Source organism: Epinephelus moara, chromosome 16 (genome assembly GCF_006386435.1).
Source record: "Epinephelus moara isolate mb chromosome 16, YSFRI_EMoa_1.0, whole genome shotgun sequence".
Classification (NCBI taxonomy): Eukaryota; Metazoa; Chordata; class Actinopteri; order Perciformes; family Serranidae; genus Epinephelus; species Epinephelus moara.
The window spans coordinates 6,486,879-6,512,065 of NC_065521.1; the positions used below are offsets into that span (position 1 = coordinate 6,486,879).

Below are 25,187 nucleotides of genomic sequence, written 5' to 3' on the forward strand. Positions count from 1 at the left end.
GCATATGTCTGGGTAAATAACACTTTACCAGTTTGTAAACTCATCATTTAATATAGTTTTGCTGTTGTATGACTTTATTTCATCAAGACTTTTCTCAGTTTTTGGATTCTTGGTTCACCATGGAGGTGTGTGAGAAAAACAGCTTTCTTCACAAATTCAATATAACACAGGGTGAGTAATTGATACATAAATGATATTTGGGGGTGAAGTTTTCCTTTATATACCCCCAGAGAGACAGGACATACTACCATCTTATCATTGAATTGTCTTTAATCATCAAAAGAAACTAAACAAGTTAAAGACATGGCCAGCCACAGACAGAAGTGCATCAGCATAATCGTCATTTGGCTATAAAAACAACCAGCACTTAAAGGTTGGTCACAAGAGTCTTAGATATGGAGTTTGGATCCAGTGATGTAGCTATGGGATACAGACGCAAAGGTATTCACATTCACATTTTGCTTACCAAATTCCTATGAATGATGAATACTTACACAACCAAAGATATTACTTAAGCTTGCTAAAATCATGCAGCAGGTTTACAGCATTGCAGTGTTAGTTACAACAATTGGGCCTTATACTTAAGATTATGTTAATGTTTATGAAATTAAATGTACAGTGAACATGTAAATACTCATCTGTGACGTGAATCAATCTCCTCTCTCTTTTTCCTATAAACAGTCTTCACACTTCCCCAAATCAACGATGTGCAGTGATGTGGAGAACAGATCGACTAAAGCATTTTTAAGTGTATGCACAAACAAAAAAAAGCCTGTACCTTGGTGAATACAAAAGAAGACAAGACATGTACGACGCAAAAAATAAGATTTCAACATTAAATTACAAAGCTGAAAAAATAAAACAATAATCTATTTTAAAGAAAAAAACTGAATAGAAAATTATATCTACATCTGTATATAAAAATGAAAGATTATAAGTTAGATTTTATCAATATGGAAACCCATTTTTGTATTTTTTTTTAATATATCTGCAAAAGTGACTGAGGATTGCCTATCAACAACTCTATATTCATTGTTACATATCTAAATACATAAGGTATGCAGACATGGGTCAAACAGCAAGAGAGATCTTTTACGTGACAACTTTTAACAACTGACATAGGCTTGGTGCTTGGTGGCTCTTTAACAGACAGTATGAACTGCACACAATCAGTATTTGAGAGGATTTCATTTGCCTTTTGACCCAGGTCTGTTGAAATGTCACAGTGGGTTGTAAAACCCTACACAGTAGCAGCGAGCGGACAGCACACCCCTCACAGTTAGAGTATGGGGAACAGAGAGCAGCAGCGAGGCAGGCTGAACCATGGAGGTTAAACTGCATATTATTCATCCTTAGGCAAACAAATGGAATGATTTGTGTATTCAGATGAAGTCCATAGTGTTTCGACTGAGATTTGTGGCACCACCACAGTACTGTTAGGAGCTCAGCACTGCCCCTGGGATTTGGTGTTCTGTTAGACCAATCAGTTCTTTCCAAGGACCACTCGGGCCAATACAAAGGTAGATGAGGTAAAAAAGAAAACAGAGGGGGAATACATCACCCTCTGCATGCCTTGTCTTTCTGTGGCCCTCACCCAGAAACCTGGGGGTGGTTGAATGCTGTGTCCAAACGCTCTGCCTCTCCATATAATGAGTGCACCCCATTCTGACAGGAATATCAGGACCATGCTACCAACAATCCCTGATGCTGGAATGAATGAGTAGATGAAGTAATGAAAGAAAGAATACACTGTGCACACTTTAAATAAAGGAGCAGAGACTTAGGACATAGGTTAAGGCACCTTGGAACCCTGATGAATCTGAGGCATATTCCAGGGCACCAACTCTGAAGTGACCCAGGCTGTGGTTGGCATTGATCTGCTAGAATGTTGGGTGGCCTACTGCAATGTCCTGCACCCTAGAATGTGTCCCTACAGTAGTGTGGGTGTGTAAATGTGTTGAGCTCTCTCCCATTGTTCCCCACCTCCATCTTGTATGCCCCAGGAAGAACAGCATCTACTGATTACAGCAACTTATGACAGAGGCCACTTCTGTAGTCTGCTTCACTTTCTGGCCTGTGCATTTACAATCATACAGAGTGAAAGGAACAGCTCCACATTTGAGGAAATACGCTTATTTGCTACTCTGAGGTCTACCAATAAATAACTAATTCATTTATTCCAATACACAGAAATGTAAAAATCAACATGTTGTGGTTTTTGGGAAGTTGCTTGCTGGAATCATTTCTTGTCTGGCTGCACTGACTCCCTTGTCATCACTATGAGGTTACCAGGCAACCAGCGGAGACTGCAAAAATAAGCTAAATGCCTCCAACTTCATATTTAGCAACACCATGAGATTGTTACTGATCTTCTCATCTAACTCTGCAACAAAAAAAATAAGCTTATTTCCCAAAATGTTGAGGTATTCCTTTAAGACACAAAACACACACACACACACACACACACACACGTATAAGACTTAAAGCTCCATTCTAACACTATCAGAGCTTTATAAAACAAAAAGTTTGACGTAAAGACACACACACACACACACATACACACACACACACAGATATACAGCCAGACACACAGCAACACAGTGACAAACACACGTGCACATAGTTGCCTTCCATGTGTCTTTACGTCAACCTCATCAACCCCTCCAAACCAACGTCTACACTTGCATTATGAGACAGGACTACAATGCCCAACACAGATCTGGGAAGATAGGAAGAAGAAGTGCATTGAGGATACTGCAGTCCATCAAAGGGGGGTTTAATCCCACCTTCATCATTTTCTATACATTAAGAACATTGTGAGTGACATATATATATATATATATATACACAAGACGTACATATAAGACATCAGTGGCATTAAGCCAAATGTGGGTAAAGGTAACAGCAGTGTAGAGTAATGTGAGGCTTCATGCGAGGCTGCTGTCCTTGTGTTGTACTGACTCATTCTCAGGATGAGGGATTTCAAATCTCCAAGATGAAAAGCTTACGACAACAGCTAATAGTGGCGTGATTACAGTTAAAACCTATAAAGCAGCATTAGTCTTAAAGTTTTCTCTGTTGTCTGCAGAATCCAATATTCTATCACCTTTGACAAAAAATGACTGACAAAACAAAACTCATTCTCTCAAAGTTGAGTCCCAAAGTGGAAAGGTGCACAAGAGAGGTTGGTGGTGATATTAGTGGTAGAAGCTGTCACTTGGGCACCAGGCCACGGGATTGTGGGTAGAGCGGGGATCCTGGACTTGAGGGGCTGAATGGAGAGGTTGGGGTGCTTGACTTCTTGCCTGTTCTTGGTCGACTGAGTGACAGAGAGCAATGACAGAGGATTAGACAGACTGTGGAAATAACAGCAAAGGGTTATGAGCCTACACATTCTGAGGTTTAATTTACATTTTCTCTGATTTCTTCATTCCTGACTTGCACATAACGCAAGCACCAGTTTAACCACAGTGTATACCACTTCAGAATTAAATTGTCTTGTGTTCCTGACAGCTGAAGGTGACAGTTTGTCTTACCCGGACTTTGGTTTCTTGAGGCTGCCGCTGGCGGGTGGGGTTGATCCCAAGCTGCTGTGAAAGCCTGAGGCATCTACCTGGATCTCATCCTCATCCCTAAGAGCGTTCTCCAGAGCTGCTGCCACCTTTGGGGCGATAACTGGCTCCTGATACTCTTTAGTGGTCCGAGCAGGCAGGTCCATGTCCAGCATTATGATGTTTTCAGCCTGGAAGAAGCAGAGCAGAAGCACACTCATTTGAGACCAGTCACTTCAGGTACATATTTTATGTGTTAGCAGTGAAGATGAATGTAACTGCCCAAAGCCTGAAGACAAGCATGTGAAAATGTATTTTAGTATTTGAAAATGCTGCATGTTAATACTGGCACAATAGGGGAAATGTTTAACATGATACCTACAGTACAATCTGGATTCCAGTGCATTTTATAAGCCTGTTGATTAACATCCATTTAATTAATTTTTGCATTTGAATCCCTTTATATATAGTAGTCTAGTGTAGTTCATGAGGTGGTTGTACTACTAGGTAAATGGATAGGTTACAGAGGAGGAAGTGTATTCCGACTGGCTGATAGGTGGGTATACTGGGTATACTGTAAACTACCACAAAAAGAGGTGGGTACAGTGGCGGCTCTAGGACATTTGGTGCCATACGCAAGCGCGTTGCAACCGCTGGCTGCTTAGAGGTAACGATAACTAGCTCTCCTCCTGCTCATTTCATGTTCTTTCTCTCCACATCCACTCCTTTCAGTAGTGTAAATGCAGCTGAGTGGGCACCAGAAAGCTTTTGTCGTTTAGACATGATAACAACACAGCGTGTTTCGGAGTTTACATCACATCAGATAACTTGGCCATCTCCCCCAGAGAGCAGGTGAAGTGTACCGAGCTGGAGAGGGGGGGCTGGGGGGCGGCAGGAACCCAGAAAAAAAGCCTCTCTATTATTAAATATTATGTAATATGTGTAATATTTCAAAAATAACAGCAGTAAAAGTATTAGTAAAATATAGTACAAGACATTTTGATTTTTTCTTCTTTCTCCATTTGTGACGCCCTCGATAAATGATGTTGCCCTTAGCATTTGCATATACTGCCTATGCCATGGGCTGGCACTGGGCGGGCATACCCTGTATACCCATGTATACCCCATTGCTTATATACCTGCACTGTTAATGCTGCATTGTATTGTTTGCTTTTGAAGTGTCAATAACACATCCAAGCTCAACCCATCTGGCGTAATGAGTGAAAGAGGATGAGGAATGCAGAGCCACTGTGTCTAGGGTGTTCTGTGTGCAGAGACCATTCACCTGGAGGGTTATGTGTGAATGCAAAAGGTGAGAGGGACGTGGAGCTTACTTTGTATCTCATGTCAGGCCTCATCATCATGGCCACGCGAGCGTGGTGACTGAGAGGCCTCCTGTAGCCGACTGCAGACAAAGGCCTGGTCATCATCTGATGGTCACTGAAGCAGACACACAGAGAATGAGACAGCTGCTGCGTCAGAAATTGCGCACCCAAAACCTGTACTATCATCCATCCATAGCAGGTATAATGTTTATGTATGTGCCAAATTTAATGGAACTTGATCCAAATAGTTTTTGAGATATTTTCGGTCTGAACCAAATGGTGGAGTGATGGACTGACATCCCTGGATCCCAGACTGGCATGGCTAACAAAATGCATGTTGTACCTATAATAAAGCTCAATAATCCTGTGATATGTAATCCATCTATAATGGTGTCCCTACCACAATACTTCATGCAGTGTTTCCTAAATTTGACATCAGGCAGCAGTCTTATAACCAAAGTTATTCACCTCTAGAGATATCTATCGCTCATTGATGTTACAGAGCTGCCTCGGTTGCTGTTTGCAGTTATGAACTCTGTTGTCACAACCACATTGCACTGTGGCATATTTATGCCAGCGTGCCAGTATTTGCATACTGTAATATTTCACCAGACTCTGCAATTCACATGCTACTGATTTCATACTAAGGTTTTGGACATACAGAAAAATCTATCATACTGTTTTAGCCTCCTAAATGGCATGTTAGTATGGATTTTCGGATGCAGCCATATGTACAGCACTGTGGGAAAATTAATTTTGAATGCAGTATACAGTAAAGCAATGAACTGTTCTGTCATTATAGAGGTGATCACACAGTATTGAGTATTCTATAAATGCTACTAAAACCTGTAAATAGCACTTTAGGGCTTAATACTAAAGTCACATGCCTTCTTGTGGTTTGGAAATGTAACTGCTGCTACAAAACTGAGCCCACCTGGACAAATATGACAGAAATTTCAAGGCAGTTTGACCTGAGGGCAATGTTACCCTTAGACTGTGAATAATTTGTTTTGGAATGGAATAGATCAGCAACCATTTACAGGCATGATTACAGCTCAAAAGCACCAATCTTAATTTGTGTCTCTCAAAACCCACACCAAATCTGAACTCCGGCAACTTTTCTGTGCAGTACTAATTAAGATTATGTTATTCTACATAACACCCATTCTAATGAATTGGGACTAAGCCTTATTTTTGGAAGGTTATGGATTTTTACACTCTAATTAGGCTGATCAAAGTCTTGACTATTAAACCTTGTATTGGACAAACCCCCAAATGATTGAATTTTTCTTTTTGAATTTCATACATGAGCTGACGTCTTACTGAACTGACAAGCAGTTACAGATTTATTAATTTCACAGCAGTTGTAGTAAGGAGCCATTTTATCTTTCCAAGTAGCAAATAGTTCTCTTACTGCATTTAAATTGGATATAGAATGGCTACGGAGTTGACCTGTTATGGTTGAGACACAGCAGAGAGTAATATTATTGAATGAATTTATCATAAAATAGAAAGCTTACCAGAACATGAGCATTAGTCCCACTTTTTTGCAAACCAGGAAGTGAGACAGGAGTCCTTAGGATACAGTTCATTCATTTTATGCCTGATTAAATTGTTTGTTGTAAAAAATGTGACTAGCTGACAAAAATCAGGGACACATCTTAATCTTAAATATATTTTACAACAGAGATGATTATAGCAGTACATTTTAACACTGATGTTATCAATACGTACTGTTAGTTTTTTATTTTGAAGGCTTTTAACAATTTTTTCAATTGTTCGCAGTTGTGAATTCTTGTTGGGAAAAGGTTCTTTTCTGGCACAAGGCAAGTTTAGAAGTTAAAAAAATGAAAGCAGATCAAATATTTTAGAAATCATATTTATGTCATGTTAAATCCTTTAAAAAAATGAAATTAGTGTGTTAGTGTAATAAGTATAAGTGTGTATAACTTATAATTTTAAGGCTTCTTTTTCTCCCAATTCTCAAGAATAGATGATCAGGTAACATGTGGCTGTAACTACACGTCAATTTATAACTACTGGTGGGGATATTTATACATTGACATCTTTTTTTCTCTTTTTCCTCACAAACCAAAACTGCCCTGCTAAACAACATAGTCCACCCATTGTGTTCTTTAAAATCCCATTGCTAAAAAGTTAATAAAAATAAAATGCCAGTCCTCATTTTTTAAGCTGTTCTATTTTATCTGACTGACTGGTAAGCCACATAACATGGTCATTGTCTGCGTCAGTATCGATCCAACAGATGAGACTGGGGCATCTTAAAAAACAAAACAAAAACAAAAACATGTTTAAACAAAAAACATACGATGCATTGTCCCCCATCGCCACACCTACACACGACTTCACCCTCCACCTGGCCTGCTGGCTTAGAATGGCTTTGCAGAAATGAAAAGTGAAAAATGAATGTACTAAATATTTAATTAATTATTCATTATTCGTCTTCTTTTTAAAACTTTTAAAATGTGGTACTGTATATATTGTCAAGAGGAATGTGCATGTTCTCTTTTATGTTTTATGTTGGTTTTCTTTCTTTCTCAGTTTGGTTTTGTATTGCTGTAAATGGACATATCATTGACATGTAAAATGCTTGATCAAGTGGTGAAAAAGCAATAAAAAAAAAGTTTAATCGTAAAACTTTTAACACGTGTGCACTTCTAACCAGATGAAGAAGTTATGATTACGCTGTAACTTACTCCTCTATACGTGTGATGGGCTTCATTTTCCAGTATTCATCCTCCTCATCAAAGTAAGCCCTGTTGACTATTTTGTTCTTCTCCTCTAAGGGAATGAAGTTCTCGATGATCAGATGCCTGAAAGACAAACGAACAAGCAATGAAAAAGAGGCAGGTTTAGATACACAGATAGGCAAGCAGAGAAATGACGGCAACACAGAGATGCTCAAGTGAGAATAAACACGCCACTTCAGCCGTGTGACTCCTGCCCTGCTGTGTGCTATTTATCACACTTAAAAAGACAGTCAACTGGTTTGAGGGTGAGGTGCAGATTTAATATACCTAATTCAAATATATTTTAAAGTTATCTGGCTGAACAGAGCTTAGGTCCGACTAGATCCTAAGTACAACTGGAACACCATTTTTCCTTCACATGCTTGATTAAGCATTATGTTACAGGGCTCAAAATACTGCGTTTATGCATGTAACTTTTCAATTTACTTTGTAGTGAGATAGTGAAATTACTTTAACTTTAAATTTGACATGGTCATAGTCTGGATCATTCTGGAGAGGACTCATTTCAGCAAACTTATTCAGGACTTTTTTTTAATGACAGTTTAAATATGAAGGAATTATGAATGCTGTAATGTAAATTGAGCTGATTTGAATGTAATTTTATCAAAACTGCACAGCAAAATGACTGAATGATTTTCAGCAAACCCCGAAAGAAAACATTAAATAATTGAATTTATGAGAGTTTTAAAATGAGGACTTTTTCAGTGTGTTACAGTATCATTTGAGTTGACATTCTTTGTACGGCAATGTAATGTCAAACTACGTATGGTCATTATCAGTAAAATTTTGAGCAGAAATTGTCTGCTGCCAACTGTTTCAGCAAACAGGGACCTATTTTCTTATGGTTTTATTTGGTATATAAAACTTGAAAAATTATTACTAAATTGCAAGTCTTCCTTTGTCCTTTTTGGCCGCTCCAGGTACCAATACCTCAACAGCACGAATAGACGTACATCAAAATCCAAGCAGTGGCTGGCTTGAATAGGTTTTTGCCAGCTCATAACTCATGTTATCAGTGACATATTTTGTTTGTCACTGCCTGAGAAAATATAGCAGTGGCATGAGATCATGTGAAAACTGCAGATGTGTGTGATTAGCCAGCTTGTCGACACCAGAAATACTATTTGGTCAAATTTATTTTTAAGTTCTGTTTTTTAAAGATTTTTTGGGGGGTTGTTTGCCTTTAATCAGTAGGACAGTATTATGTGTGAAAGATGGAGAGAGAGGGGATGACACGCAGCAAAGAGCTGCATACCAGAATCAAACCCACAGCCGCTGCAGCAAGAACATTGCCTTTGTACATGGGACGCATGCTCTACCCACTGAGCTACAGGGCGCCCCACACATATCTAACCTTGCTGGAGGAGAGCGCATTTGGGACCGACGTGTTTCAACATCTTTGAAGAGAGTGACAAACGGCTTATCAGCTGTTTCCAAGTGCCTTTACATTCACAGATGCTCACGGACGTTGCAACACTGGTGTGTCAGGGCCTTAACATGTGTGTAAAAACAAATTCACAACTTTCTCCACAATACACCTCTGGGCAAACGTATTTCTGTCAATTTAGAATGATTTTGATTCACAAACATACGCACAGTGGCAAGAACAAAATCAGCCAATGTGCACGTGCCATGAACCCGACAGGGGATTTTGCATGCTCACTTATTTTCTATGCAGAATGAAAGGGTTTCAACACACATATTATTCAATGAGGCCCATTGTTACAATAAATGTTTCCTCCTCCACCAGGGCAGATGGTGCTCATAATAGATATAATACTGATCCATGTCTTTCTGCCAGGCCAACAGTATGATATTCAGGCTCTATACTTGAGTTTGAGGTCTCTGGTGAGCTCATTCTGGGTCTGTTCCAGCTCCTGACGCTCGTTGATGTGTGCCTCCTGGATGTCGTGGATTTCTGCCTTCACGGCCTGCAGTTTGGCAAACAACTAGAGGACAGAGAGGGAGACAGGAAAACAGGGGTAACATGATGGACTTGGAAAAGAGTTTGCAGAATATTCAGCTTTTGACTCCAGCTTAGACACCTGACAGTTGTGAGGAATAATGGACGATTGAAATAGACAAACAAAGCCAACAGTCTATTCTTACCTGATCTGAAATAGTATCTGACCTACTTACTTGCAAGACATCACCAGATATATATAGGCCTTACAAGTACTGAACATCAGGCTTTCAAAATTAAATAGTCATGCTCTATCTATGCTTTAAGCGGACAGGACTGGAAACACATGCAGAAAACTGTGTCTTGTGCCAGTTTGGATGGTGGACAGGAGGGACAAGCATTAATTAGACCACTCAAGGTTGCAGCTGCTACCTTTTTCAGCTTCTTGGTTTTGATGTCGACCTCCTGCTGCAGAGAACTGTAGGTCTCCTTTAGCTCTAGAGTCTCCTCATCACGACTCTCCATCTGCTGCTGCATCTCTCGCTCTCGCCGTTTCTGGAATTACACACATATTCAGATATTGTAACCACTGTGCTCTGTGTGTAATTAGGCTACACAGAAGTTTCTGATAAAAAGTAAGGTTGTCATGTGATACACAGGCAGTTAAATAAGGGATAGTATGTAGCAAGATGATGTTCATCAAAAAATAATGTCCTACAGGGAGAATACAAGGACCACAGTGTAAAATAGAGGGATTGTGGAGATAAAAGCTAATAATGAATATAATGACTATGGATACATTAGGGAAATGGGGAAGCTTCTAACAAGCAAACAAATCCTTGGATAGTGGCAGGAAGTTTGATCTAATCTTGCAGCCACTTAAGCAACTGATAAAAGCCTGTCTGGGGGTTACTGTCAAAGATAATGAGACTTTCAAAATTTCACACTTTGTTTTTGACAAGGACTGTTGTCATGCTGACATAAGGGTGCATTAAGTACACAACTGATCATGGACCTGGGCCCTGTTCTTCATACATGGATAACTGAATAAGCTTGATTTGACTGTTGAGGATTTAACACAAGTCTGGATTTTCCAGTTTGTTAAACATTGATAAAAAATGTATCTTCATCAGAGCAACAAGTTCTTAAATCCACACCTGCAGAAGTGCAGGTTAATAATAGTTAGGCATGTGAAGTCATTTTCAGAAATATATGACTACTTTCCTTAGAGAGAGAATGATTTTAGAGAAGGTTCTTAGAAACCCCTACAATCTAGTGGTTTTATTATAAAAGTATTTGTTATGTTATCGTATTTAATTTTAACACTGAATAGTTCAAAAATATGAAGAGATAAAATACACAATAAAAATTACAAAACAATAAAATAGGTATCCTCAAAAACATAAAGATATAAACACTTTGAGCCCAGTTCAGACCAAAGATTCACGATAAGAGTGTTGCAGATAAAAGTTGCAGCGGTGTGAACTGGCCATTCTGAGCTCGACTCAAGCCGGCTGATGGTGTCATCCGCAACTCAGCTAGTCAAATTGCTGGCAGCTGGTTTTAGAGCATAAAGTACATCACCTGTTTCAAAAGCCAATCAGCTTGTAGTGATGTCTGACAGTCAAGTCGAATTGACTGCAGATGGCACATTCGTCTGCTGTGGAAGATGCTCCATCCCCGCCGAGCCCTCTGTTTCCATCCTCACAGTGTGCACGCACACTCTCACTGACTGATTAATTGGCACCGCTTATATATATTACTGTGGTGTATTTATTGTGAATAGAGTCCACCTGATGCTTGCTTTTTTTATAATCAGCCACAAAATAAGCCTGCAAAGTTGGATATCTGATTTATGATTATTTGGTACTTATACTTTGCAGCCATGGTGGTAAGAGAAAATAAATATATGTCTATGCACTATTAAATTCTGTATTTTCCTCTGAAACTTTTCTTTTTTGGATTTGGAATCCATAGCTACCAGGCCGTAGAGGTATGACAAAATGAAAAAGAAAAATTCACTTAAGCCCTGCACCAATAGTATATGAACAATGAAATGTTTTTAAAAAATGACTGTTATTGATTTCCATATAATTCTTAGTTAAAGGCACCTCTGTACTAGTCAAATGACGACGGCAAACAGTTCACACCTCTGTACTAGTCAAATGACGACGGCAAACAGTTCAATGTCCTTTCTATTTCATTTCTATCATCCCCTCCCCCACCCCCACTGTACCTTGCACCAAACCAAACCATGACTCTTAAATAAACCTGGGTATGAACCAAACTGTTCATTCTGTGTACCGTCACACCCGTAATAAAAAACCTATCCTGTATCCACTGATCATGTTCACTGACTGAGTTATGGCTTCAAAACACTCTAATTAAGAGTAAAGTTCATCTTTCAGGTGTCATGTATACCTGTTCGGCAATTTCCTGCCTCCTCAGCTCCAGCATTCTCTGTTGCTCATTGGTGTGATCCACTATGTTCTTCCCCCCTACCAGGAGCTTACTCTCCATCGCCTGGATTGAGAAGGACAAAATTAGGATGAGACCACTTCAGGTCACCTTGGGGAGAAAAGCATCTGAACTGACTAATGGATTTCACCAGTTGGGTTGAATGAAACAAGTTTGACTAGAAAAACACTATCTAATGACTTATGAGAAGCTCTGCTGGCTTATATGTGCATTTAAGAGTAGTTAATCATTTGCTGAGTCCAATAAAACAAAATCTGAAATTTGAGCCTGGGCTACACCTTCTCTTCAAATCAAATCGATCAGATACATACTGGATGAACAGAAACTCACCCAATCTGGCAAAATTAGCTTACTTTTACTTTGGCTGCAAGCATCTCTCCGGCCTCCTTCTCCCTCTTCAAATCTTCCATTTTCCTCTCTTTCTCTTTGAGCAGCCGAAGTTTATCCTCAGCCACCAGACTATGATCCTCCATGATAGCCTTTCTCTCTCTCTCCAGCTTCTCCTGTTGCTCCCGCCAGTAATCCCCTTTGTCGTCCCCGTCCTCATCATCGTCCTCCGTCTCTCCTTCCTCCAGATCCTCACCATCACTCCCTTCCCCGGCCCTTCTCCTCTGCCTCCTCCTTTTCTTTTTTCCTGAGCGCTTTTGCAGCTGTGCCTTTAGCCTTGCAATCTCCTCCTGAAACTCCCTGAGCAGGGCATCCTTGGGGTCCTCATTGATACGTGGTTTATTCTTTATGTTCTTAGCCCTGTTGGAATACCGCAGCGTCGTCAGGGTCTCCTCCACATTGTAGGATGCTGGGCCAATGTTGGCAACCATGACCGTGCGGGCATTGCCCCCCAGAGAGTCCTGCAGCAGACGGGTGAGTTTTGAATCTCGGTAGGGGATGTGGCTGCTCCTGCCATCCACCAGAGCTGATATGACGTTGCCCAGAGCCGAAAGCGACAGATTGATCTTTGTGGCTTCTTTAAGCCTCTCCCCCTGAGCACCAGTCTTGGTCTGCCTTTCACTGCCAGCTAAATCCACCAGGTTAAGTTTGCCGACTCTGATATGGTTCTCCCCGTCAACACCCAACTCACTGCACTCCACAGTGATGACAAAGATGGCGTGAGAACGGGAGCTGTGCTCATTCATGTTAGTGGCACCCACTGAACGATTCTGGTTGCCCACATTCATGACATGTTCAATCTCCCGCACACTCTTGGTGACAAATGATGAAAGGTCTTTAACGTACACACCCGTGTCAGGTCTCTCCCTGAGCTCGAGACGACGTGACTGGTCTTTGGAGAGCAAGTCTCTAATCTCCTCTTGGTAAATTTCTAGATATGAGGCTCTAACCAGATACTGCTGATTCTGGGACCGTGAAATGTGAGTGAAGATATGCTCAAAGGAGTTAGGGATCACCCCTCTCCTCTCTGGGTCATTTCTAACCCCCTCCATAGTGTATGTTTTCCCTGTACCGGTTTGCCCATAGGCAAAAATGGTCCCATTGAACCCAAATAGAACTGAATCCACCAGGGGCCTGAAGGTTTCATCATACAAATCTATTTGTTTGGAGTTCGAGTCGTAGACTGAATCAAAAGTGAAGACTTTGGGAAGTTCACTGGCAGAAGCCTCCCTGGGGTTCCTGACAATTATTTGGCCCAATTTGACATCAACAGTTACCACCCTTTCAAACTTGGCTGCTCGCTCTTTTTCATTCATAGGGCGACAACGGACCACCACCTTGACGGACTCAGAGCTCTTGCTCTTGGACATGTTGCAGAGCAGCTGCCAACTCACACGGCTTGGCACTTTGTATGCTCTGTCTTCCAAGTGCAGCTTCAGGAACAGTGCACCAATACAAATGCCCACATCAGAAACTGCTGGAAAAGACACATTCAGTGATTAGTACCAACCTGCAATGGCAATTGTCATGATGACTCACCACTTTGATGGTTAATGCATCACACACATCTTTAAATACACACTGGAAGACTCATTAAAGCTCTGTGTAATACAAAGCTATTGACAGACTTCAGCAATTACACATCGATCAGCCGAAACATTAAAACCACCAACAGGTGCGGTAAATAACACTGGTGATCTCATTACAATGCAATCTTCTGCTGTGAAACCTTGGGTCCTGGCATTCATATGGATGCCACTTGACATGCCCAACCCACCCAAACTCTGTTGCAGACCAAGTGCACCATCTTATGGCAACAGCACTTTCCAAAGGCATTGCTCCCTTTTGCAGGACAATGCACCATGCCAAAAACTGCTCAGGAATGGCTTGGGGAATGTGACAAATAGCTCAAGGTGTCAACCAAGCCTCCAAATTACCTGGATCCCAAGCCAATTGAGCACCTGTGGGAATTGCTGTTATCTAGAGGTCCTGTGTCCATTCCTTAACAGGTCAGAGCCAAATCTGATTAATGTTGGGGCCTCTGACCTGATGAGACATGGACACAGGACCTCTGGAGGTTACTTGTGGTGTCTGGCACCTGAGCGTTGGCAGCTGATCACTGAGTCCTGGTGGTTGCTCAGTGAGGTACCAGCACATCCCTACAATGCTTTATCTGGCTGGGATCTGGGGAATTTGGAGGCCAGGTTGATGCACTGACCTCTTCGTCACGTTCCTCGGGTCATTCTTGATTAGTTTTTGCGGTGTGGCATGGAACATCTTCCTGCTGGGTGGGCCAATGCTATCAGGGGGTGTATTTGGTCTGCAACTGTGTTTGGGTGGATCCTGCGAGTGGCATCCACATGAATTCCAAGCTTCCCAGCATAAGACTGGATTGTAACAAGATGAGCGTTCAGCCGTCAGTGGTTTTAATGTTGTGGCTGATCGCTGTTTAGCGAGCTATCCTGACACTGACACCTGTACTGCAGTCCCGTTTCTGGCTCTTGACAACTTCTTGTACCGTTACATGGAAACACTAACGTTATTAAAGCGTAGTAAGATTTCCCCAGATGTCACTAAACACACAACAGAACAAACGAGAACTGATTCGGTTAAATAAAGTTGGACCAAACCTCTCCTTGACGTTATGTGCCAACGGTGAGGGGCGGAATTTATGGTTTCACACTGCTGTTAGATAATACACCGGGGTGCCACTACCCCATTTAGCTAACTGTTAACTACATATAGCCGGTTAAACGGCAATTATAAACTTCTAGGTTGACTACTAGGTCAACATTGGAATTCCATGTTATGAAGTGACAGCCATTGTGAGCACCATGCCAGCCGTCGATAAACCGTTCGTTTTTATAGCTGCTCAATAGATGTTAGCAATGACTCGTCAAAGTAGCGGGTTAGCTAGCCAGCGTTAGCTTATGCAAAATGCAGCCCATAACGAGACCACAAGACCGGCCTAGCAACGGCAAACACACTGGTAACCTTAGCTACAAATCTGGTAGCATTACCTGGCTAACGCTAGCTGCGAGCGCGTAAATCAATTCAACATGTCGCCATACAAAAATGAAAATCACATTAGGCACGTGAAACATATGCAATACAAACACAGCTTTTCATCGGGCACACAGAAACGTCGTTAAAGATTTACCAGTGGCGAACGTTAGCTAATCCAGAACTCCCAGTCAGCCATTAGCCGCGGCTCATCCCCACAACGGTCCCTGTTGCAATGTTGCCAGATTCACGCACTGTATCCCCCCCTACAGAGGTATGTGTGAAAACATATTAACCCATACAAGTATTGTGATTCTGAATAAGCGTAAGTATTTGTTACAGTTAAGCATACAGCCGCAGAAAAAGTAAAACTTCCACTGTAAATAACGAGGCGGCAAGCCGAAATACAAGCATTGTGAATAATATAAATGCTATGTATCCTAGAATATCTGGCAACCAAGTCTCAACAAGCTTGTCCAACATAGCTTAGTCTATCAGCTGATTCAACTGTGCTCACAGCTAAGCTTCAAGTCAGTGAGGTAAACAGACTGAGGCTGGTGGTTCTTTAAAAAATAGTGTGCATCATTTTATTGGTGAAAAACATTGTAGAAAACACTTCAAAATTATCGCATTCACTGCTTTCACACACAAGAACACAATTAGCTAGCCACACATCCCCGCTTGCATTCAATTCAACCAGTGCAAATCAACTCTTCTCTCCCCCAAACATCTCTGAAACATTTTGTTCACATTCGCTGAATAGCAATACTGTCCCAACAACATTCAGTACAGGGTTCCACACATTTCATCAGTTTTTGGTCCTGGTAAACTGAGAGGTGGAAAGACTTGTCTCCTTTTTCCTCCCTATAATTAGTATGTACAGGAGGATCAGTTACTGTGCTCTCCTTGGAATGGAGGGCAGAGAGGAAAGGAAAGAGCAAGCTGGAAAGACATGGAGGGATGGAAAGGTGGAGAGAGAAAGAGAAGAGGGAGAATGTGATTGCTGGCACTGCAGTCCTTTCCAGAGTTCACTGAGGTCACCAGCGGTCCTGCTAACATGTCTGGATTGCAAAGCATGGTTGCAGCTACAGACTATGGCAGCAGCTAAAGGAAATGTTAGGAAAACGGTGCAGTTTCCTGATGCAAAGGAAAAAGCATGGTTGCAGCTACAGACTATGGCAACAGCTAAAAGAAATGTTAGTGAAATGGTGTATTTCCTTGACGGAAAGAAAAACTGGTTTCCGAGTAGTAAACACAAGCAGGTAGAAGCCAAATCTTGAGCGCAACCGTACAAATACAGGATTTTAAAGTAGGAACAGACAAAAATAGTGTTTGTTGGTAGCAGCAATATCCATATCATATTACACACATTACCCTCCTGACCTGCTACAATATATTTTATAAGCCCTTCCTCCTTTCTCACAGATTAAAACCTATTCTAAAATAGGACCAGCCTTCATGAACCATCACATGTAAATATTTTTCTGCTCCCTCGCCTCCTCTTGACAGTCCACTAGCATTAGCATACAGATGACCATGTGACCCTTGTGCTCAGAGTTCTTCTTTGTGATTTAACTTCCCAGGCTTGTCCATGCCAAAAAAGGAGGATGGAAGGCCATGGATGTCCCGTTCTCTTTTCACAAAGGCGGAAAAGGAGGAGACACAGTTGCCGATGAAGTGGTCAGCTTGACCTAAGATGTACAGGTCCATTTGGGCCGAGTCTGGCTGAAGACTCACCACTTTCACCTGAAAAGCCAGAATGAAATACACATATAAACAACCAGGTGGGGAAGTACAATACTGACAATTCTAAAAATGCGTGGGAGTGAAAAACACTTCCCTGGCCAGTAAAATGTCCATTTTAGACTAATTACATACACAGTTTACATGAGAGGCTTGATTCTGATTTCAACTCTTATGAGAAACACACAGGGCCAAATGTAAAGCACAAGTTACATACGACATACTTTTGAATGTATCAGAGAGGCTTTTCAAACCCACCTTGCCCTTGAAGAGCTTTTCAATATCCCTACTGTGTGATTCTGAGTCAGTGGCAATGTAGACAGAGCGGGCAGAGGTCTTCTTCACCCACAGCTTGACAGCTCTGCGGATCTCTGCCAGATCAGGAAGGCACATGTTCATGGTGAGAGGCAAGGCTGTCTGGCGGTTGTAGCCGACACACTGAGGAGAGGCCATGAAGTGAGGCCCGGCTTCACCACTCTTCAGCATTTTGCAGGCATTTTGCTGTAAGGGTGGTCAAACAAAAACATTTACAGGTGACCAGATGATGAATAGTAATAAAGACTGCAGTGTTAATTCTTCTGTTCTCCCTCTCCATTCACCAGGGAGGAACTTCTGAACACAGTTTTACAGAACTTTTATTTGGAGGAGCAGTAGGGCTCTTTGGGATTTGCAGCAGGCACTGATAGGGAAAGTGAGCCAGATCTCTTGTTAAACTGCAACAGTAAGGATTTTAAACTGCGCTCTTGTCTGACTTTTCCAGAGCTGTTGCCCTGAGTTCGAAACGAACCAACAAAACCTGACTTGGTGAGAAAATCCTGGATAGTATACTACATCTGCTGGGCTTCCAACTCCTTCAAGTGTGCCATGTAAAAGAGCTATCAGGGAACACGAGGGGCATAATGCATAAATGCAGGCTTTTGTACAGTTGTCACCGTGTTGAAGAAATCATGCAGTCCTCACTTAGAGTCCATTTACTTTTAACTGTTCTATTAACCGCAGGAGTTTTCCTCCTTTATTCTCATTGGTGTTTTCATCCCATCTCAGGACTGTGTTAGTGAGGCGTTACAACACTTGGCTGACCGTATAACTGACATGGAGCACAAACATCACGACTCCCTACTCACTGTTCACCGAGTTGCTCAGGAAGAGCTTTGACCCTCAGGTCAAAGCATGCTGTATATGTTGTACACTGTATAAATGCATACACCAACACATCCGCTCACATTATGTCTATAAAGAAGCTGTTACATTAATCTTTCCCTATTTATTGCACTGTGCAGCATTACACTATTGTCTTCTTGCTTATAAATTTCATATATATCATCTATGTATGTACATCATACTTAAATTCTTCTTTACTGTTGTCCAGCTTTCTTGTCCTTATTGTAACTGTGTCTATTTCTGTGTTAGTACACTGAGAGCAACACAAATCAAAAGTCAAAGTCAGCAGCTCCAGAGACGGACTTTCAGTCATACTGTAGCAACTCCAAATCAGCCAGCACAAACCCCTGCCTTAAGTCTGATCTCAGATCGCCCGGACTTGTTGCCGGATCATCACACTTTCTGTTCCTGGTATTACACAGGTGCTGCCACTGGCCACCAGCCTGCTGGAATTCCCAGAGCTCACTGAAGTCGAGTTGCTACAGCTGCTAATTGTTTCCTGGTGAAAACGGAAATGTGATGTCTGTATGTGAGCATATGAGTGAATGTGAAAATGAAAAGCAGAAAGAGGGAGAAGACAACCCTTTTGTGTCCAAACCCTAGCTCCTATGTTGTGAATAATATCTCACCCAGTCAATGCCAATCCTCAAGTGAATGCTAACATAAGGCCTGGTCAGCAGGGTGGCAATGTGCTTTTCTCCCTCCTTTACCATCTTGTCTGACCACACCACATAGCGCTGCAGGCCCACATGCTCCTCTATCACTGGGAACTGGGCAGGAGCACCAGGCAGTGCCAGGACAGGGTGCTCAGAGGGAGGGAACCTATTCCAGCAGGAGAAGCATGAGGAGAATTAGCCTGTTAACAAGTTCAAGAGACGCACCACCTTATACATTCAAATTAATGTAAAATGAAAATCTAAGAAACCTCATCAGTCAGTTAATCATTATATTTCAGGCTAGCAATGTTCTTTATTAAGACATCGTATTCTTTATGTCATCTTTAATCATCCTAAATGTATCTGCATTACAGTGGGGCTGCTCAAACATGTACTCACTTCTTCATCCACTGAGGATGGTGGTGGGCACTGAAAGAAATGCCACCAAACAAAACGGACTTATCAAATTCCACACCGACATAGTCCCAGAATGGACCAAATGGGTTCCCATCCTGGAAATGAATCAGAATCATCCATCAATCCATATCCGAGCAATGAGACTGTGACCGCATTATCTTTGTAGGCTTGGGTCAGCACCACCAGAGGGCAGCCTTTCACCCTCATCTTTAGCAGTCACCATTTTTTTATTGATGAGGAGGCTGAGTCTCTATTGCATTTGTTCTCAAATAAAGTGCATTTTATGCTTCTTTACTTTAATCTTTATCGATCTTGTACTAACAAATATTTTAAGAAAAATAAATTACACCTAAGTAGACAATCTAAAAAAAGCAACCAATATAATCTGATAATCTTACTTCATTGTAGCTACATGACACACATCAGTCAACTCATCTACTCCACTGGACTCTCACCTTCATGGGGCATGATTTCTTGTCTGGACTCCGCTGTGCAGCAGTCTCAAAACAGTAGGCTTTCCTTTGTGATGAGGGCCAGTATTTGGGTGCCAGCTTCTCCATGAAGTCCTCCAAACTGACCACACGGTGGTAGGCAGACAACGCCTCCAGCTGGAAGAACTCACTGTAGGGAACATGGACCTGAAAAGAACAGAAGGGAAAAGAATGAAATAAAACAGTGCAGTTAAAATCAAGTTTAAAAGATACGGTTGGTGATATCCAAAAGTTTTGCTATTGTCGACATCTCACAAAAAGAGGAGAGCAAACAATTTGTAAGTCTGTCTCTTTGTACTTTACTTTCCAATCCCAACTCAGTCTGTGGCTCTAACTCCCAAGCCTATTAGCTCCAGCTGAAGAGTAACTCCTCAATTATGGGTCATTTTCTATAAAAAAAAAAAGGCTCAGTGCATTTCTTGGGGACTATTTTGAGCTGCAGATTTGGTGCTCTAGTTTCTATTTCCAGCAGCAGGACAGTGTATGTGGGACTGACTCAAAATAAAGCAGTGTGTGTTCATGGTAATGAAGAAACATATCACTGTAAAAAAAAACATGTGGTTCATCAATCTGTTTTAATAGTTTTTGGACAACAACAGCACAAGATATATCATAAGGGAAAGATATTTAGGCTTTGGATAAATAAACACACAATACTTGTCAGTAGGATCAATCATTGTTGGTTTTGGAAACTCTCCCTTTTATGGGAGATAGGATGATGAATTTCACAGATTTATTTGATAAAAAGAATATACAAAAGGTATACTTTTTTTCAAAGCACATATTTTGACAGGTACTACAGTAAAAACAGCAAGTGGAACTAATTAGCACTGACAATGGCTGCATTCAATTTAGTTTTACCAGTTCCAGAGCCTTGGTACTGTGCATGCAGGCTCACTGGTGGCATGGCTCACTGATGTTATTATTTGCACCCATGTAAATACTGATGACTTAAATGAGTCCAGTATCGGAACCAGTGGAGTTAATCCGACCAGCTGCCATCACTTTGAATAAAGCATCCCTTCTCTGTTGGGACAGGGAGCTCCTCCAGTCATCAGGACTTATAGATTTATTTATCACTAATTAGGTCTGTTATCACAGTCTTTCCAAAACTGTCTGTTTTACTTTTGCACTTTCCAGCCCCCCCAGGATAAGAGGGTATACGGGGTATGTATATAGCATAAGTTATTCATACAATATAGCAACATATATTCAATGTACAGTTACTTCTGTTTAGTCCTGCACCTTACTTGCAGCTTGAGACAATATCTACTTGGGGTGGGAATCACCAGAGGCCCCATGATATATTTCATGATACTTACGTCACAATGCAATGTTGTTGTGATTTTTAAACTTTTTGTGATATGCTGGGTACTGCAATAACATTTACTGCAATTTATTACTTGTTTCAACTGTAAATTATGTCCTGAAAGGTAAACTTTGTCAAAATGTGTTTATTCTATAATGATAAAATTTCATCTCTCTTCAATAAAAAAATTGCGATTCCCACACACTTTTTTCACCTTTTGCATTAATTACTTAAAAATGTCAGCGTTTCGGTCTCAAAGACCTTTTCTCAAGACAGTCTTTTTTAAAATAAACCAATGCAAAGTTGAAGAAGTGTGTGCAGGAATGTTTCTGTTGAGTTAACTTTTCTGGGAGACCGGATTCCCTGCACCACCAAATAAGCAGGTGTGCGTGTTGTCTTCGACTCACCCTTCATCACACTTCAATCATTTTTATAGCAGGAAAACATATATAGTGGACTGAAAAAGCAGTTGATTTTATTAATCTATACTGCTTCCAAAAGGTTAATTTGTATTTGCAAAATTAATTTATATAATAAAAAAATCTACACTTGGCAGTCGTGTATCGCTAAAATATTGCCATGAAAAATATCATGATACTATGCTAAATCCATTCCCCCATCCCTAATATTTTGACATGCACTCATGCAGTACATTAATGGACACTATTATTGTATTGAAAACATGTTAGAGTTCATGTTATGGTCCTACTGTCTATTCAAAGGTTTTGTTTTGTTGTAATTCTTTTTTCTTTTTTTTAAATATTGTTTCCTACCTACCTTACTGTCATTTTTGTGGTGTGGCTGCTGTAACACAAACATTTCCCTTTAGAATTAATATAGTACTGTATCTACATTTGTGTGACTGCAGTCAGTGTCAGGCTGTCAGTGTGAGTTGCTCACACTGCAGTGACTGTACTCACATTGGTGTAAGGGGGTGAGTGGTGGCGGTACACTATCCAGGGAGGGACAGCCAGGGTTCGGTTCAACATCTTTGCAAAGGCCAGAGATCCGAGGAAGTGATCTGCCTGGTTTCCAAAGCGACCTGAACAGTAACATTGGGCACTTTATGCTCTCAATTTCAACAGTTAACTTTACACTTCTTCTCATGACGTGAAAACTGAAACATGAGGAACTGGAGGGAATGTTGGCTACCCCAGTTTACCACGCACCACGTCTAATGAGAGCTTTGCTAACACAGAGTAGCAGCAGCTGTAGTTATTATTACACTTACTGGTTGCCCTAGTTTGTCCCGACCTCAACTCAGTTAGCTGCTAACAAGCTAATGTTACTGTTGCATCGTATCTGGCGGTACAGGGTCAAGTATTCTCCAAGTTAATTTTTTGGGGACATATTATCCTCCTACTGAACTCCTAGCAGAGTTCAACAAAGCTCTGGACTCATATTTAGGCGACATGTAACGTTACCTTTGTCCACATGAAACTCCCCCTCAACTCATGAATGAAGTTTTGGAAACGCTAGCTTTGTTCCTTTCATACAAGAGAATGCTAAAATCCAAGTATGGGCTACAAAGAATAAATTACCCATGCACGGGCAGTACAACACGTAGCCATTCTGATCCCATGTCAGTTCTTCAGCAAAAGTCCGACAAGTTTGGAGTAGAAGTGATGAAAGTAAACACGTCAGTGTAAGGGCATGACGTGCTTGTTGTTTAACCGCCATTGTGATTAATTTCATGTCCCAGAATGCACCGGAATTTCTTTCACTTCTTCTTTGGTTTATTGAAGATTTTAAACGCGCATCAAGTACGCTGCTTCCGCCTAGTGTTCCGGAGGTGTTAGAGGCGCGTGAGTGTGGTATGTGTGTAAAGTAGGCTACATTACATCCTGGGTTTAAAAAATTACCCATTACATTAGTTACTCCCGAATACCAAAACGTAGATATTATTATTACCGAGTATTAATATGCCGACTTATTCACCTTGTTTGTTCCGCTTTCAGCTGCTTTCTACTCTCTCTTCATGTCACATGTTTTACAGTGTTTGTCATTCAGTGCAACTACAGAAGACTGAATAATTTCCTTAATAACCAGGCTTGCCTTATTTAAATAAGCTCTAATGGAAAAAAACGATTTTTAAAGCCCCTGAAAACCTCACTTTCAAGTCTTGCATATTTTTCAAAAACATTGACTATTATAGTCACTAAATAAGCAACAGTGAAACTTCAACTTGGATAAAAAGCATTTGTCAGTTTTGTTTATTAGGATATTGACTCTAAAAAATGGCTGTGTGGCTGTGGTTTGATCAGATTTGATTGACAGTGGTCTCACAACATAAGCATAGTCTAATAACCACCAGGTAGCCGAATGACCTGGCCCAGCACCGACCAAAAGGAAATAAGTCGGGCTGCATCCAGTTGCCCAACATGGCTGAGACTCGGCATGAATGAATGTCCAGATAAACTGGCCTGATTTCAGCTGCTGACACTGCCATCACTGGGCCATTGTCAAAAATACAAAATTCTAAAAAATTACAGACTAAAACTACGCAAGAATGTAAAAATAGGTCACTTAATTATAAGCACATTAGAAAGACACTACGCATTGCAACCAATTTTACATAATCCATAAGGGCATCATTTGTGTACAACTGTATTTCTTTGAGATTAAGTGTAAATTTCAATCCAAACTGAGACATGAATCATTGTAAACTTGACACAGCTTTTGCAAAATAAGGATGTAAAGATGCATAATTTTTTTTAGTTGTAAATGGCAGCTCTTGGTCATTCTGTTAGTTGGTCAGTTGGTTAGTCCACCTAATAGAATATTCACACCCTCAAAAACTTGTAGACAGGTCTATGGGCACACTGTCCTGTTAGTTGCGGTAAACTTCATTAGACAATGTTTCGGTTGTCCGACCTTCATCAGGTCAATTAAAAACTCAGCCACAAAAAATTCATTACCCGCCACACAACTACTTCGGGTTTAGCACGTTGCTAACTTGGATATGGATAGAATGATTCAGTCCTGCAGCTCTTCCCTGGTGGCGCCGGACTTCCAAATGGCGTCAGAAAGATGTTGGACTCTTTAGCTGGGCAGATGTTAATTTTTGGTTGTAATTAAAATTGTTTTGACAATATTTTAAATGTCTAACATCGTTTCAGTTTCACTTTTTGTTGTCGTTAACACCATGATGCAGATGGGTGTTTTTCTTCATACTTTACGACTAAATTTTGGTATTCTACATCAAGATGATGTTGACATGAGATGTTTGGAGGACGTTGGATTCTGGTTACTTATCAGCACAACTTAAAACCAACAAAATATCAACATCATCTGTCATGAGAATTCTACATCAAATGATGTTAGTATTAGACGTTGTCCTGACACTGAATTTTGGTCAAAATTTTCAGCCAAATATCACCGTGGAAAGACATTGGTGGACAGCTGAGATTTAGACTTTCCAAATGTTATCTGACCAAATGGATCAAATTTTGATTGTGAAACCAGTAATTGTGTTGGGGTTATGACGCTCAAAAAACTGTATCCACTGGTGTCTTTCGCCATTTAAGTCTAGGGGAAAGGTTGTTATGGGCCCCATGGCATCAAGTGACGGATGTAATTCCGTTCTTTGGCCACTGCAAAAATTGACTTCAAAGCCATGCGCATTTCTTGAGGGGCTAGTTCCTGCATTGCACAAGATTTTGTGGAAAGATTGGTCATGAGCCAAAGGACAGTTGATTAACTGCTGCCAATTTGTAAAACAAAAAGAGCTTTGGAAGTGGTCTATATTAAAAAGGTGCATAACTTCTATATGAATGCACATAGCATAACCAATCTTTATAGAAAGACACACACACACACACCATATTGCCATGTCCCCTTTCATTACTCATGAACTGTTTTTTTGTAAGAAGGCATCATTAGACTAGTGAAAAGGCTTTGTAAGATTGAGGGTGTGTGAATGCATGAACACATGGATGTGTGCTTGTTTCCCCCCAGACCTGTGTTAATTTATTTTCTGCAACCAGACAGAA

At 40.9% G+C, this 25,187-nt stretch overlaps 2 protein-coding genes across 4 annotated transcripts; both read right to left on the bottom strand.

The window, feature by feature from the left end:
* Nucleotides 1–665: 665 nt before the first annotated feature.
* kif3b (kinesin family member 3B) lies at nt 666–15,659 on the bottom strand. 2 transcript variants are annotated; one of them, XM_050064617.1, is made up of 9 exons: nt 15,576–15,659; nt 12,382–13,892; nt 11,972–12,073; nt 9,983–10,105; nt 9,478–9,596; nt 7,594–7,710; nt 4,886–4,991; nt 3,537–3,742; nt 666–3,319 (listed from the first exon to the last, which is right to left on the bottom strand). In XM_050064617.1, the coding sequence occupies exons 2-9, from the start codon at nt 13,783–13,785 to the stop codon at nt 3,214–3,216; spliced, it is 2,283 nt and encodes a 760-aa protein (XP_049920574.1). In that variant the 5' UTR covers nt 13,786–13,892; nt 15,576–15,659; the 3' UTR covers nt 666–3,213. The 2 variants fall into 2 exon arrangements, with proteins under 2 accessions (XP_049920574.1, XP_049920575.1); XM_050064618.1 differs by having other exon boundaries at nt 12,382–13,889; nt 15,576–15,640.
* Nucleotides 15,660–15,978: 319 nt separating this feature from the next.
* Nucleotides 15,979–22,894, bottom strand: pofut1 (protein O-fucosyltransferase 1). 2 transcript variants are annotated; one of them, XM_050064698.1, is made up of 7 exons: nt 22,737–22,894; nt 22,116–22,237; nt 19,851–20,033; nt 19,378–19,490; nt 18,952–19,144; nt 17,420–17,662; nt 15,979–17,164 (listed from the first exon to the last, which is right to left on the bottom strand). In XM_050064698.1, the coding sequence occupies exons 1-7, from the start codon at nt 22,888–22,890 to the stop codon at nt 16,970–16,972; spliced, it is 1,203 nt and encodes a 400-aa protein (XP_049920655.1). In that variant the 5' UTR covers nt 22,891–22,894; the 3' UTR covers nt 15,979–16,969. The 2 variants fall into 2 exon arrangements, with proteins under 2 accessions (XP_049920655.1, XP_049920656.1); XM_050064699.1 differs by having other exon boundaries at nt 22,620–22,751.
* Nucleotides 22,895–25,187: the final 2,293 nt, after the last annotated feature.